The sequence below is a fragment of the Zea mays genome, chromosome 4, assembly GCF_902167145.1.
Source record: "Zea mays cultivar B73 chromosome 4, Zm-B73-REFERENCE-NAM-5.0, whole genome shotgun sequence".
NCBI classification, from domain to species: domain Eukaryota; kingdom Viridiplantae; phylum Streptophyta; class Magnoliopsida; order Poales; family Poaceae; genus Zea; species Zea mays.
The window spans coordinates 85,974,057-85,985,232 of record NC_050099.1 but is presented as its reverse complement, the minus strand read 5'-3'; the positions used below and the strand labels follow the sequence as shown (position 1 = coordinate 85,985,232).

Below are 11,176 nucleotides of genomic sequence, written 5' to 3'. Positions count from 1 at the left end.
GACGCAGTACAAATGGGGTTTTCTCGGGCCAGATGCCATTTCTAAAAGTGCCCAGTCATCACTCGACCGTTATTTCTAAAACACTGACGTGCCAAGTAATCACTCAGCTGTTATTTCTAAAACGCTGACGTGCCAAGTCATCACTCAACTGTTATTTCCAAAACGGCCAACGTTGCCCAATATAACTCAGTTGTTATTTCTAAAACGCTGACATTACTAGTCTTCACTCGGTCGTTATCTCTAAAACACCGACGTGGCCTGTTATCACTCGGCTGTTATTTCTAAAATGCCGATGTCACAAGTAATCACTCGGCCGTTATTTCTAAAATGACGACGTGGCTCAAAAGGACTCGGTTGTTACCTCTAAAATGTCGGCGCCGCAAAAAAGAACCACTCGGTTACCACCTCTGAAAATACTAACAGTAGATCAGCCGTTTTTTCTCTACGAATATGCAGGCAAATCTAAAATGCGACTCGACGATTCCAAGTCGTTACTCAAGCATTACATCCAAGAACAACGGCTACATTAAGCATAAACACGGTCGACCGATCGACTGGAAAAGGAGCGATGGGAAAGCAAAGAAACACACGCAGAATGGGATGAAATCTTCTTCATTATAAAGGGAGGGGAAGTATTACCAAACTTAAAAACCAACTCATTATGAGTCGGTCTTCTTCCCACTGTCCGATACACTACACTACTACATTACATTTCACTACACTATACTACTAACTACTACTACATTATTTTCACTAATACTACTTCTACTACTAATCTATACTAACATTTAAAACCAGTCGTCCTTGCCGTCGTCCTAGCCACATGCCTTGTTGCTACCCTTGCTGCTACCCTTGCTGTCGTCCTTGCCGTCACTGCTGCCGCCCTTGCCGCCACCTTCGCCGATGTCGTCGTCGCCATCACCATCACCGTCGCCTCTGTCGTCGTCGTCGCCGTCGCCATCGCCGTCACCGCTGCCCTCCTCGGACGAGTCCGAGGAGACCTCTGACTCATCTGAGCCCTCGAGCCCGGCGCGCTCGACGGCCCGGATGTAGGTCCACACTGTGGGGGATAGATACCCCCCGGGTCCACTAAAAGAGTAAAAGACCTCAACGAGAGGCCCAAGGGCCCAATAAATCGTAAGGTCATTCTTTCGTGGGCCTGAGGAGAGACAACCAGCAGAGAAGATCGACATGAGGGCGGATTGGTGCAAACCCGGACGACCCACAACGTCGAGCGAGTGACCGCAACAGAGATCCGACTTTCCCGCGCTGGAGCCCCCATGCAACGGAGCGATGCGAGGATAAGTCGGCAGGGTTACATGGAGATAAACTCAAGCAGTTCACTATCTTTTAGCTACTCGTTGTTATCATATCCACATGTATTGCCCCACGATCAAGTATATAAGGCCTAGGGGGCACCCCTTCAGAACGATCGACCCTATTACTTAGCCACCCACATCAACTCTCTGCATTCTCAATCCAGAGAGCTCTCTTGTAACCTTGTCCACCAAGCATACTCACCAGGACGTAGGGTGTTACGCATCTCTAAGCGGCCCGAACCTGCAAACATTGTCCGCTGTCTCTCGTGCGTCCGGCACGAACCATTTTGCTACAGTCGTCGACACCGTCCTACTCCTAAAAACACCTTGAGGGACATCCCCAGGTGTGCGGTCGGACCCAAAACACCGACAGCTGGCGCGCCAGGTAGGGGGTGTGTCGACGATCCAAGCTAGCTCAATGGCCTCACCTTCTACAGCAAGATCACCCTGCGTCCCGGATCCGTATTCTGCTTCGGAACAATCTCATCCGTAGCGGACGAAGAGGGAACTCTACACCGCATTGCGGATCCGCTGGAAAAGAAGTCTCCTCCAACGAACTCCGAAAATGCCGGAGAAGCGCAACCTCCAGCTCTCCGGAAAAAGATCGTCTCCGGAAAGTCGGGGGCCGAGGGCTCGCTGACCCGGAGAACTCCACTGTCTACTTCTCCGACAAAAGAATGGACATAGATCGCGAGGAAGAAGGAGACCAAGGAGAAGCGAGTCGTTTTTTCCATTCCTTCGCCCTCAAAGGAGAACGGAAAGAAGGTCGCCACGACGGCAACACCATTCTACCCCGACGTCCTCTTTATCGGGAGAGTGGAGTCACCTACCGTCTCCGACGACGAGCCGACCGCACCCGGAGAAGAACCGCCTCAACGAGAATCCCGCCGACGGAGGAACCGGTGCAGGAACATTCGACGACATCACGCAGCCGGAGAACGGGATCCGGAGCAGCCTGTCTCGCGAGACGAGGTCTCAGAGATAGGAGAAACTCCGGAAGAACGCGTCTTCAGAGAACGAAGGAACTCCCGACGACGTGATCGCCACCGGGCTCAGGAGCAAGCCGAGCAAGATGCAAGGCAACGCCGGGAGAATCCATTCTTCGGGCGCAACCTGAATCCCGACTTCGCCCGAGCTATGAACACGCCGAGTGAAGTCGGAGGGGTACTAGCTCGGATAGCTGATGGACTCCCTCGGACTCCCGACGCCGAGGGCTACCGACGACTGTTCACCCAGGCGGCCAACCATCTTCTACCGCTTGCCCACCCGCCGAACGATCTACGACACGCCATCAATAGTCGCCGAGACGCGCGAAGCTCCATCAATGCTTCGCGCGAACGGCGGCATGAGAACGAGATCCGTCGCCGGGAGGAGTACGACAGGGATCATGGCATCCCGGCTCAGAGCCAGGCCACCAGAACTGAGTCGGCAACGACCTCAACTGGCGGTACCACCCGGGGACGGTCGAGGAACCACAACCACTACTCCCCTTCCCGGGACAGACATCATCCCCGACGACAGGAGGACACGTGCGGAGTGTCTGCTCTTACTCCACGCCTTAGGGCCATCCAATGGCCTCCCAACTTCAAGGTATCCAATGTCGACAAATATGAACCTAAGCAGGATCCAGGGGGTTGGCTAGCCGTCTACACCACCGCTGCTCGAGCTGCCGGGGCATCCGAAGACGTGATGACCGCGTACTTGCCCATTGTCCTTGGGCAAGACGCGCTGCAATGGCTGCGACATCTACCCCGACACTGCATCGACGACTGGGGCGACTTCAGTCGACGCTTCACTGCCAACTTCCAGTCCCTCTCCGACAAGCCGGCGCAGCCGTGGGACCTCAAATCCATCAAGCGCCGGGGGGACGAGACTCTTCGGTCGTACATTGTTATCATATCCACATGGTTCAGAAGCAACGGCTCGACAGACTTAGGGTTCAGAAGCAATGGCTCGACAGACTTATTCCTTATCAAAATCAAAAACTGCAAGCTGGACCTAGGATCTTTGGGCCGGTTATTTCAAAATCAACCCAAAGATCGGGGGCTTGTGGGGGATGGATATCCCCCAGGTCCACCGGAAGGATAAAAGACCTCACGAAAGGCCCGTGGGCCCAATAATTCGCAAGGTCATCCCTTCGTGGGCCTAGGGAGGAACGTCTAGTGAAGCGGATTGACACAAGACCGGATCGACGCAAGCCCAGACGGCCCGATGAATTTGAGCAATGATCGCAACAGTGATCCGACCTTCCCGTGCAGTGCCCTCATACATTGGAACTCAATAAGGGATAGGTCGGCGGAATTATAGGCTCAGTCGGTTCACTATTACTTAGGCACACATTGTTATCATATCCACATGTAATGCCCCACGGTCGAGTATATAAGGCCTAGGGGGCACCCCCTCGAAAGCATCTCATTACTTAGCCATCCACCCGGTTCTCTAACATCCTCGACACTAGAGAGCCTCCTTGTAATCCACCACATAAAGTACTCACGCCAGGACGTAGGGTGTTACGCATCTCAAAGCGGCCCGAACCTGTACAAAACTGTCTACTGTCTCTCGTGCATCCAGCACGAACCATCGAGCTACAGTCGGTAACACCGTCCTACTCCAAAAAGCACCTTGAGGGGCAACCCCAGGTGCACGGTCGGACCCAAAACACCGACAGACAGAACGTTCCAAAATTCTCTAGCGTTATGCATAACTTGCTGTCACTTTACAACACCTAATGTCCCCATAAATTAAATGACAATTTCGTATGCTTGAGCATGCTGCATCAACCTGATAGGTGTTTGAATTAAGCAGTTATGAGGGTCCGCTCTGTGGAGGGTGACAGTTCAATCTCAAGTAGTGGATTCTTCTGAAACTCATTCCTCAGCTGCCCACAGGCTGCGTTAGCATCAAGCCCACGGGTCCGTCGAACGCTGACTGTTATCTTACGTGCTTCTAAAGCATCAACAAAGGCTTGGACCTAATTTGTAGTATAATAATGTAAATAAGATAAGTAACTGGTTACGAAATAATAGTTTATATTTGTTTATTATAGGACATAAAGCACACATACCACTTTTCTGTAAGGTCTCTTGTACTCGGAGCCTTCAATTGGGTTATAGGGAATCAGGTTCACATGGTAACCACCTCCACACATACGAAGTAGTTCTGCTAGCTCTACGGCATGCTCCTTTTCATCGTTAATCCCAGCTGGCCACGAAATCCACTCTAGCCATGTTAGTAATGTCGCTGAGTAATATTTTCTCCTGAAACAGATAGAATCATCTGATACCTAGCAGAGTGTACTCGAAGGATACCCTGCACCCAGTTTCAAGGAAGTAACTCTTGCAATCATCCATTAGTGCTCCCAAGGGGTAAGACTTGGTGCTAGGAACAATCGTCTCCCGCAGCTTCTGATTTGGGGCATGCAGACTGATTTCAAACACGACAGACTTGTCAACAACATATTACAGGGGGAAATGCTACATCTGCTTCTCGGTTCCTTATTATGTGTTGCTGCTCAACCAGAAGTTATGCAATCAAAGCCTTGAACCAATTATATTGTGGTGACCAGATATCATACTTAAGTGTATTAACAAATTACAAGCTAAAATAGGGCTCAGGTTTTGTGACCGGAGGATCTTCATAAGCAAAAAAATAAGAGGCCTGCAATATAGCATGGTGACTGACCGCCAGTGCTAATGGTATGTGATATTCAAATTCGTAATAACATACCTGACTGCCAGCGTTGACTGAAGCTTGTGAGATGCTAGCATTTTTATTGTATTTGGAACACCAACCGTAGATATTGTCATCATCCTTTGCCCAATTTTTAGTTCCTGACAGCATGAAATCCACACACTTGTTAAAGTTATAGCTTATATGGAGAGATACTTATGGTAAATTATCGCATCAAATTAATAGGATGAGAGGAATGTAGCCTAGTTACAAACACCTCCCCCGGCGAGCGCCTCCTTCCTCTCTCCCATGGGCCCACGCTCGAGCCGGGACCGCTTCGTCCACCGGCCGGTGCGCGCGCCATAAATTGATTCCACAAGCTTTGCGACTAGATCTGACGTTGGAGGCCACCACCGCCGCCTCCTCCCCGCGCCGCGGCCGCGGCAGTCGCCGCCGGGGCGGTCGTTTCCTCCCCGCGGCGGAGTGGAGGCTCCGCGCACAACCACATATACGGGGATGGAATAGAACGGAACGAAATTTTGCGGTGTCAACGTTGCCGACTCGCATGTGTTAGTTAAACAATGAGAAAAAAAAACAAGAGACAAGAAGGCCAAAACGAATCGACACGGACATGGCAAATGGTCTGCCATGCGCCGCCACCGCGCCACGGGCCACGCTCTCGCCTTCGCCCATTCCCGTCCGCTTCCCGAGGCCGCAGGATGCGGCATCGACGGCGCACGGCTCACAAGGATACCGGGCGCCGCCGGCCTCAGGTCACACCACACGAGCTCCGGTCACCTCCGATCCCGATACCGACCCAACCAACTCCCGACCCGTTTCCCAGTGAGCGCACCTGGCGCCGGCGCCTTTAAAAAAAAGGCGTCGCACGTGACGCCGACGCCCGTCCCGGATCCGACGGCCCCGCGCGCGCGTTCTCACCCGACCCTGCTCTTCGCCTCGGCTGCTCTACCAGTCTACCTCTACCCCGCGCCCCCTCCGAGATCGGAATCGCGGCGCCCCGCCGCCCTCCTCCGCCATGGCGCCGTCTCTGCTCGGGGTCACCTTTCCTCTTCCTCTCTCCCCTTCTTCTTCATTCAGGTGTGTTAATTAAGCAGAGGAAGTGGCTTGGCTTCTTGCTCATGGTTCTAGGTGCGTGCGTGCAGGGCTTCACCAAGTCGCTGGCCATGACGGTGCTCTCCGAGGTCGGGGACAAGACCTTCTTCGCCGCCGCGGTAGGCCTCCTTCCCCCATCCCCCTCACGTCGCCTGCTCTTGCTCCTGTCCTTTTGCTTGCCTTGCCTGCCTCTGCTTGCGTGCGCCGTTGCCCCGTGTGGTTGCGTAGACGGGCCGGGTGCACTCCCGCCAGATATTCGGCAGTATGCCGCCGCGGCGTGCCTCTTTGCTCGGCTGTTGGGTGGGAGGTAAATCGGTTCGGAGGACAATTTGCGGTGGCTCGATCCCGTCACGAGATCGTGCGGTAGCTGCAGATTCGCCGATAGAGCGAGCGGGTGAAGCGCCTTGCTGTCGAATTCTTGGCTCGATTCGCTTGTCTGTTTCTACTGCTGCTGAGCTGAGACGACTTTTTTTTATTAATTTTCTTATTAAGTAGTGACAAGCGAGCTGGTAGCTGTACTGCTGTAGATTGGGAGCTCGGATTTCTTTACGCTCCTCCGCCGGCCAAACTGATTGTGCGTTCGATTTGCTGCGGACACAAAATTTTCACCCAATTTCATCGTTGCGCGTGGGTTCCACGCATGTGGGCGTAGACTGTGCCTGCAGTTTCGTGTAGCTGATGCACTTGCCAAATTCGCGAACCTGCCATTTTGGTGCGGTCCTCTTCCACCAGAATTGTTTCAGCAGCGTACACCAGAATTGCGTCTTCGGAGGATGGGGGATTTGACAGGGTCTGGGCCTATCAAGACAAACATACCCCCTTTCTTTTCAATATTTTCGAATGCCTGCATTTACACGCTTCTTTTTTTTATGACCCTTGTTTCGAGCTCTGGAATTACTCATGCTCTATTTATTTTTTATTAGATATTGGCTATGCGCCATCCCAGGAAACTGGTCCTGGCAGGCTGTTTGACTGCACTAATAGTGAGTATATTCGAGATTTTACATGCTGACCTATGGTATCCTTTTTCTTTATCTGTTCATTTTTTAACAAATAGTTTAATTGATTTATTTACTAATTTTAGGTGATGACAGCTCTATCAGCTTCTCTAGGTTGGGTTGCACCAAATCTGGTAAGTTACTGTAATGACTTTTGGATGTTTACTATGTCAAGAAGGCAAAGAATTTATTTCTTTTGTGTGTCTCTGTTTGCTTTGAGGACTCAAGCATATGACACCAACATGGACATGGTTGTCAATGTATGCTATTTGAGGCATTCTCTATTCACTTTTAATTCGATCGAAAGACATACAATAATCAATCATGTGCTGATTGTATTGGCTTTGCATTAATCTGGTGCAGCTATAATCCTTTCATTGTATTCTTATTAAACTTCACAGCTATAATCCTTGCACATATCCACTATGGTAACAAAAATGCCCTTAAGTTATACTCCCTCCTTTCCAATTTATAATTCGTTTGACTTTTTTTACATCAATTTGACCAGCTCGTCTTATTCAAAAAATTTCCCAATTATTATTTACTATTACTATGATATCATTAAGCTTATAATATATTTTATGGCTTTGAATTTTTCATTTTTTTGCAATTTTTTTTAATAAGACGAGCCGGTCAAATTTGGTGTCAAAAAAAGTCAAACGAATTATAAATTGGAACAGAGGGAGTACATGGCAAGAAGATTTTAGTCAATGTGGCACACTTGTGAAGTATACAAACAATTATTTGCATTTTCCTCAACACTTGGGGGTGGACCTTAGTGCTAGCTGCACATTTTTTTTTATCATTTTTCTTGAACCATTCTATGGTTTCTAATTTTGCTTTTAGCTTATAGCGCGATTGCCTTGCCCAAAAGAATGCCTGACAGTTCTGCAAAATGCTATGACTGACTGTATTATGTTAAACAGATTTCACGTAAATGGACTCATCATGTGACCACTCTATTGTTCTTTGTATTTGGTATTTGGTCATTGTGGGAAGGCTTCAAGGAAGATGGGTATTGCTCTTCTGTTGCTCTTCAATTAACTTTTTGTGCTATGTGTTTTGGTCTTTTCGTTATCGACTTGGCTAAGCGATGCAACTGTCATTTCAGAGATTCAGAAGAATTGGCTGAAGTTGAAGCAGAGCTGGTTGGCAAACTCCATCATTATATTATGTTATTTTATGCACTGCATTTTAGATTACTTATTGGCAAGTTCCACCCAATTTACAGGATGCTGTCTTTAAGAGTAATAAAGGCGAATCTAAAACTAAAACTAAGGTCAGTACATCAATCATATTCTCTTGTAAATCTTTTTGTTTCATAATTATATGATTATTCATTTGGATGATGTGAAAAATAGAAATCCTGAATGAGAAAGAAAATAGATTTATGTTTCTTCTCATGTATCCTTGAGAATATTAGTTTGTTATGCTTTCAATGCGCGTTTACATAAATCCTACCAATTTATGTGATCTAGACTTTTTGGTGTCTACCTAGCTTATGGTTTCTTTTGTTCTTTGTATTCTCAAAAATTATATTCATCTGAGTAGTCTTATTTTTTATTCATTTATAGCTTTGGAACAGTTGTGGGAACTATATGATGTTATCATCAGCTATGACTATCTAATAGTTCAAAGTATACTTAATATAGTTAAAGGCATAGTTATTAGGACTGGACCAGACGTCGAACCAGTAGAAGCTCTAGTTCACGGTTTATTTGGTTCAACTGGTTGAACCACTGTCTCAACATGGTTCAAATTGACTGAGTTTTTTTAATGAAACTAAAAACGAATGTGTGGCTTAGTGGTGTGTTCCCTATGTTCTAGGCCCCATGTGCAGGGTTTGAATCCCTCGACACCATTTTTAACTTATTTCCACCCCTATATATTGCGTACAACCCCTCTCAGTTCATGCGCTCAGGTTTGGCTACCTAGTTTTTAGTCGGTTAGTTGGTTCAAGAGCATCTCCAGCAGGTCCCTTAAACAAGCACCCAAATTAAAATATAAGGGCTCATGTCAAAAACATGGGTCCGACAGGGTCCATACTCAAGCCCCGGACCTTGTCCTGGTACGTCCTGTATGGGTTCTGTACCAGGAGAAGGTAAAGCCTGGTGAAGCCACTATTTTCAGCTCTATCCCAACTTAAAACTCTTCAAAAGCACGATTTAAGGAACTTCCTGGGTGAAGTCATTTTGTTTACCCTGTTTAGCACCACTGTTTTAAAGGTGCCGCCTAGGTATCCAGGTGGCGGTCCAACGCCTTGTCTCGCCATACCGCTTTAAAAACCATGTTTGGCACAAAACAGTTCCAAATGGCTCTTGACCTGGTGGAGAAGCCATACCAAACAGGGCCTTAAAAAGCGTTGCTTATTGAGGGCAATTTCCTTGTTACTTTTGGTGTTGTAACTATAAATTAATACGAATTTAATTCTTATTTGGATTTGCAACTCAAGCTTTTTTTTAATATAGGCAAACGATGATACGAAGAAACAGCAAAGACCATTTCTCATGCAATTCTTCTCACCAATTTTCATAAAGGTAGCAACTTCTAATATGCAAGGAATGGGTTGCAAAGGTACCATTGTTGTGTTTTGTCTGGAATATTTAACATTTATTTTAATTTGTGTGCTGTAGGCATTTTCTATTACATTCTTTGGTGAGTGGGGTGACAAGAGCCAGGTAAGTTGTATAAAAGTACTGTTTATCTTCTAGCTCTGCAAATCACCTATTTATTGAGTCATAAATATCATGTTTTCGCTACATTGATGAACCTCTTGTCAGATTGCTACTATTGGCTTGGCTGCTGATGAAAACCCATTTGGTGTTGTCCTGGGCGGAATCATGTACGAGCTGCTTCTTTTACTGACCTGACTGCTCTATTTACATGGCTTATTGTGTGTTCCCTGCTAAAAACGTTTTTATGTGCTTAGAGCGCAAGCACTCTGCACTACTGCTGCTGTTCTTGGTGGAAAGAGCCTAGCTTCCCAGATATCCGAGAAGATGGTTGGAACTAAACTCGTTCATTTTCATACTCCTTTAAAATGTCCGACGGCATCTAATTCGACGCTTGTCTTGTTGTAGGTCGAACTGTCAAGCGGAGTTCTCTTCCTGCTGTTTGGTATCATGTCATTGCTCTCTGGACCAGGAGAATTGTAATCCCTGCTTGAACCCTTTTCAGCTGGCTGATTGACATATCTCTCTCCTTAGACCTATCTTATTTCAGTAGATGAATGATGGCGACAAAAGCCATCCATCCATATGGCGAACCGGATGGTGATTCGATAGTTTAGCCGACACATCGGAAACATTTCACTCGTCCTTCATAAATAACTACATGTTACAGAAGTCTAGCGATTTCATTCTGTTGTGCTCAGCATGTGAAAGTCAGTCTACTCCCTCCGTTTTTTTATATTTGTCGCGTTTTAGTTAAAAATAAACTAGAAGACGACAAATATTCGAGAACGGAGGTAGTAGAAGCTGTCTACAGTATCATGAATATGATGTAAGATTCTTGTTACTAAATTTTTGTTGTCGCAATTACATGCGTTAACAAAGCTTAGTTTGTGAATCAACTACGCAGGCAAATAATACGGGGCTTTGTCTTTTCGTTGTGTTACTCCATTAATATTAAATGGTTAATAGTTTTTTTTGGAACTTTGATTGTGGAAGGTTAGTGTGAGTTTTATCAAAGTTTTATCGGCATTAAGCAAACTGACATACCATAATATGAAAGGCATGAAGATAAATTTATGCACGTTGTTTTTTACTCTGTTTTTAACATATGAAAGTCTTAACAACTTGGACATATCCAGAATGTATGGGGCGTTTGTCACATGGCCTACAAGTAAGAACGTCGGTCTGACATGGCCGACACATTTATTGACCACATGCGTATTAAGGTACTGTTTAGAATCAAACCAGTTTTTAAGAAATTGATTTTTTATATTTTAGCTAAGAGAAGGTAGTTTTTTGGTTTTTAAGAAACTGGAAATCCAATTTCTATAAACTGGTATGTTTGATAACACTTCAATTTCTATAAGGTCCTGTTTGTTTCCTTTTGTTTTGAGGAATTGGAATC

At 46.7% G+C, this 11,176-nt stretch overlaps 2 protein-coding genes and 1 long non-coding RNA gene across 4 annotated transcripts; 2 read left to right on the top strand and 1 right to left on the bottom strand.

Moving 5' to 3' along the window:
- Positions 1-3,990: 3,990 nt before the first annotated feature.
- Positions 3,991-5,496, bottom strand: LOC103655381 (uncharacterized). The gene is made up of 5 exons (XM_020552113.2): positions 5,388-5,496; positions 5,046-5,187; positions 4,603-4,742; positions 4,384-4,520; positions 3,991-4,290 (listed from the first exon to the last, which is right to left on the bottom strand). The coding sequence occupies exons 1-5, from the start codon at positions 5,494-5,496 to the stop codon at positions 4,117-4,119; spliced, it is 702 nt and encodes a 233-aa protein (XP_020407702.1). The 3' UTR covers positions 3,991-4,116.
- A 128-nt stretch (positions 5,497-5,624) lies between these two features.
- LOC100272523 (GDT1-like protein 4) lies at positions 5,625-10,704 on the top strand. Of its 2 annotated transcripts, NM_001365868.1 has the most exons (12): positions 5,803-6,045; positions 6,152-6,220; positions 7,025-7,084; positions 7,186-7,233; positions 8,026-8,114; positions 8,211-8,247; positions 8,331-8,378; positions 9,568-9,636; positions 9,733-9,777; positions 9,880-9,941; positions 10,029-10,101; positions 10,180-10,699. In NM_001365868.1, the coding sequence occupies exons 1-12, from the start codon at positions 6,025-6,027 to the stop codon at positions 10,252-10,254; spliced, it is 696 nt and encodes a 231-aa protein (NP_001352797.1). In that variant the 5' UTR covers positions 5,803-6,024; the 3' UTR covers positions 10,255-10,699. The 2 variants fall into 2 exon arrangements, with proteins under 2 accessions (XP_008676743.1, NP_001352797.1); XM_008678521.2 differs by lacking the exon at positions 9,568-9,636 and having other exon boundaries at positions 5,625-6,045; positions 10,180-10,704.
- On the top strand, positions 6,227-6,885 carry LOC109946030 (uncharacterized). Its single transcript, XR_002269124.1, has 2 exons — positions 6,227-6,495; positions 6,594-6,885. It is a non-coding gene; the product is annotated as an uncharacterized lncRNA (long non-coding RNA).
- Positions 10,705-11,176: the final 472 nt, after the last annotated feature.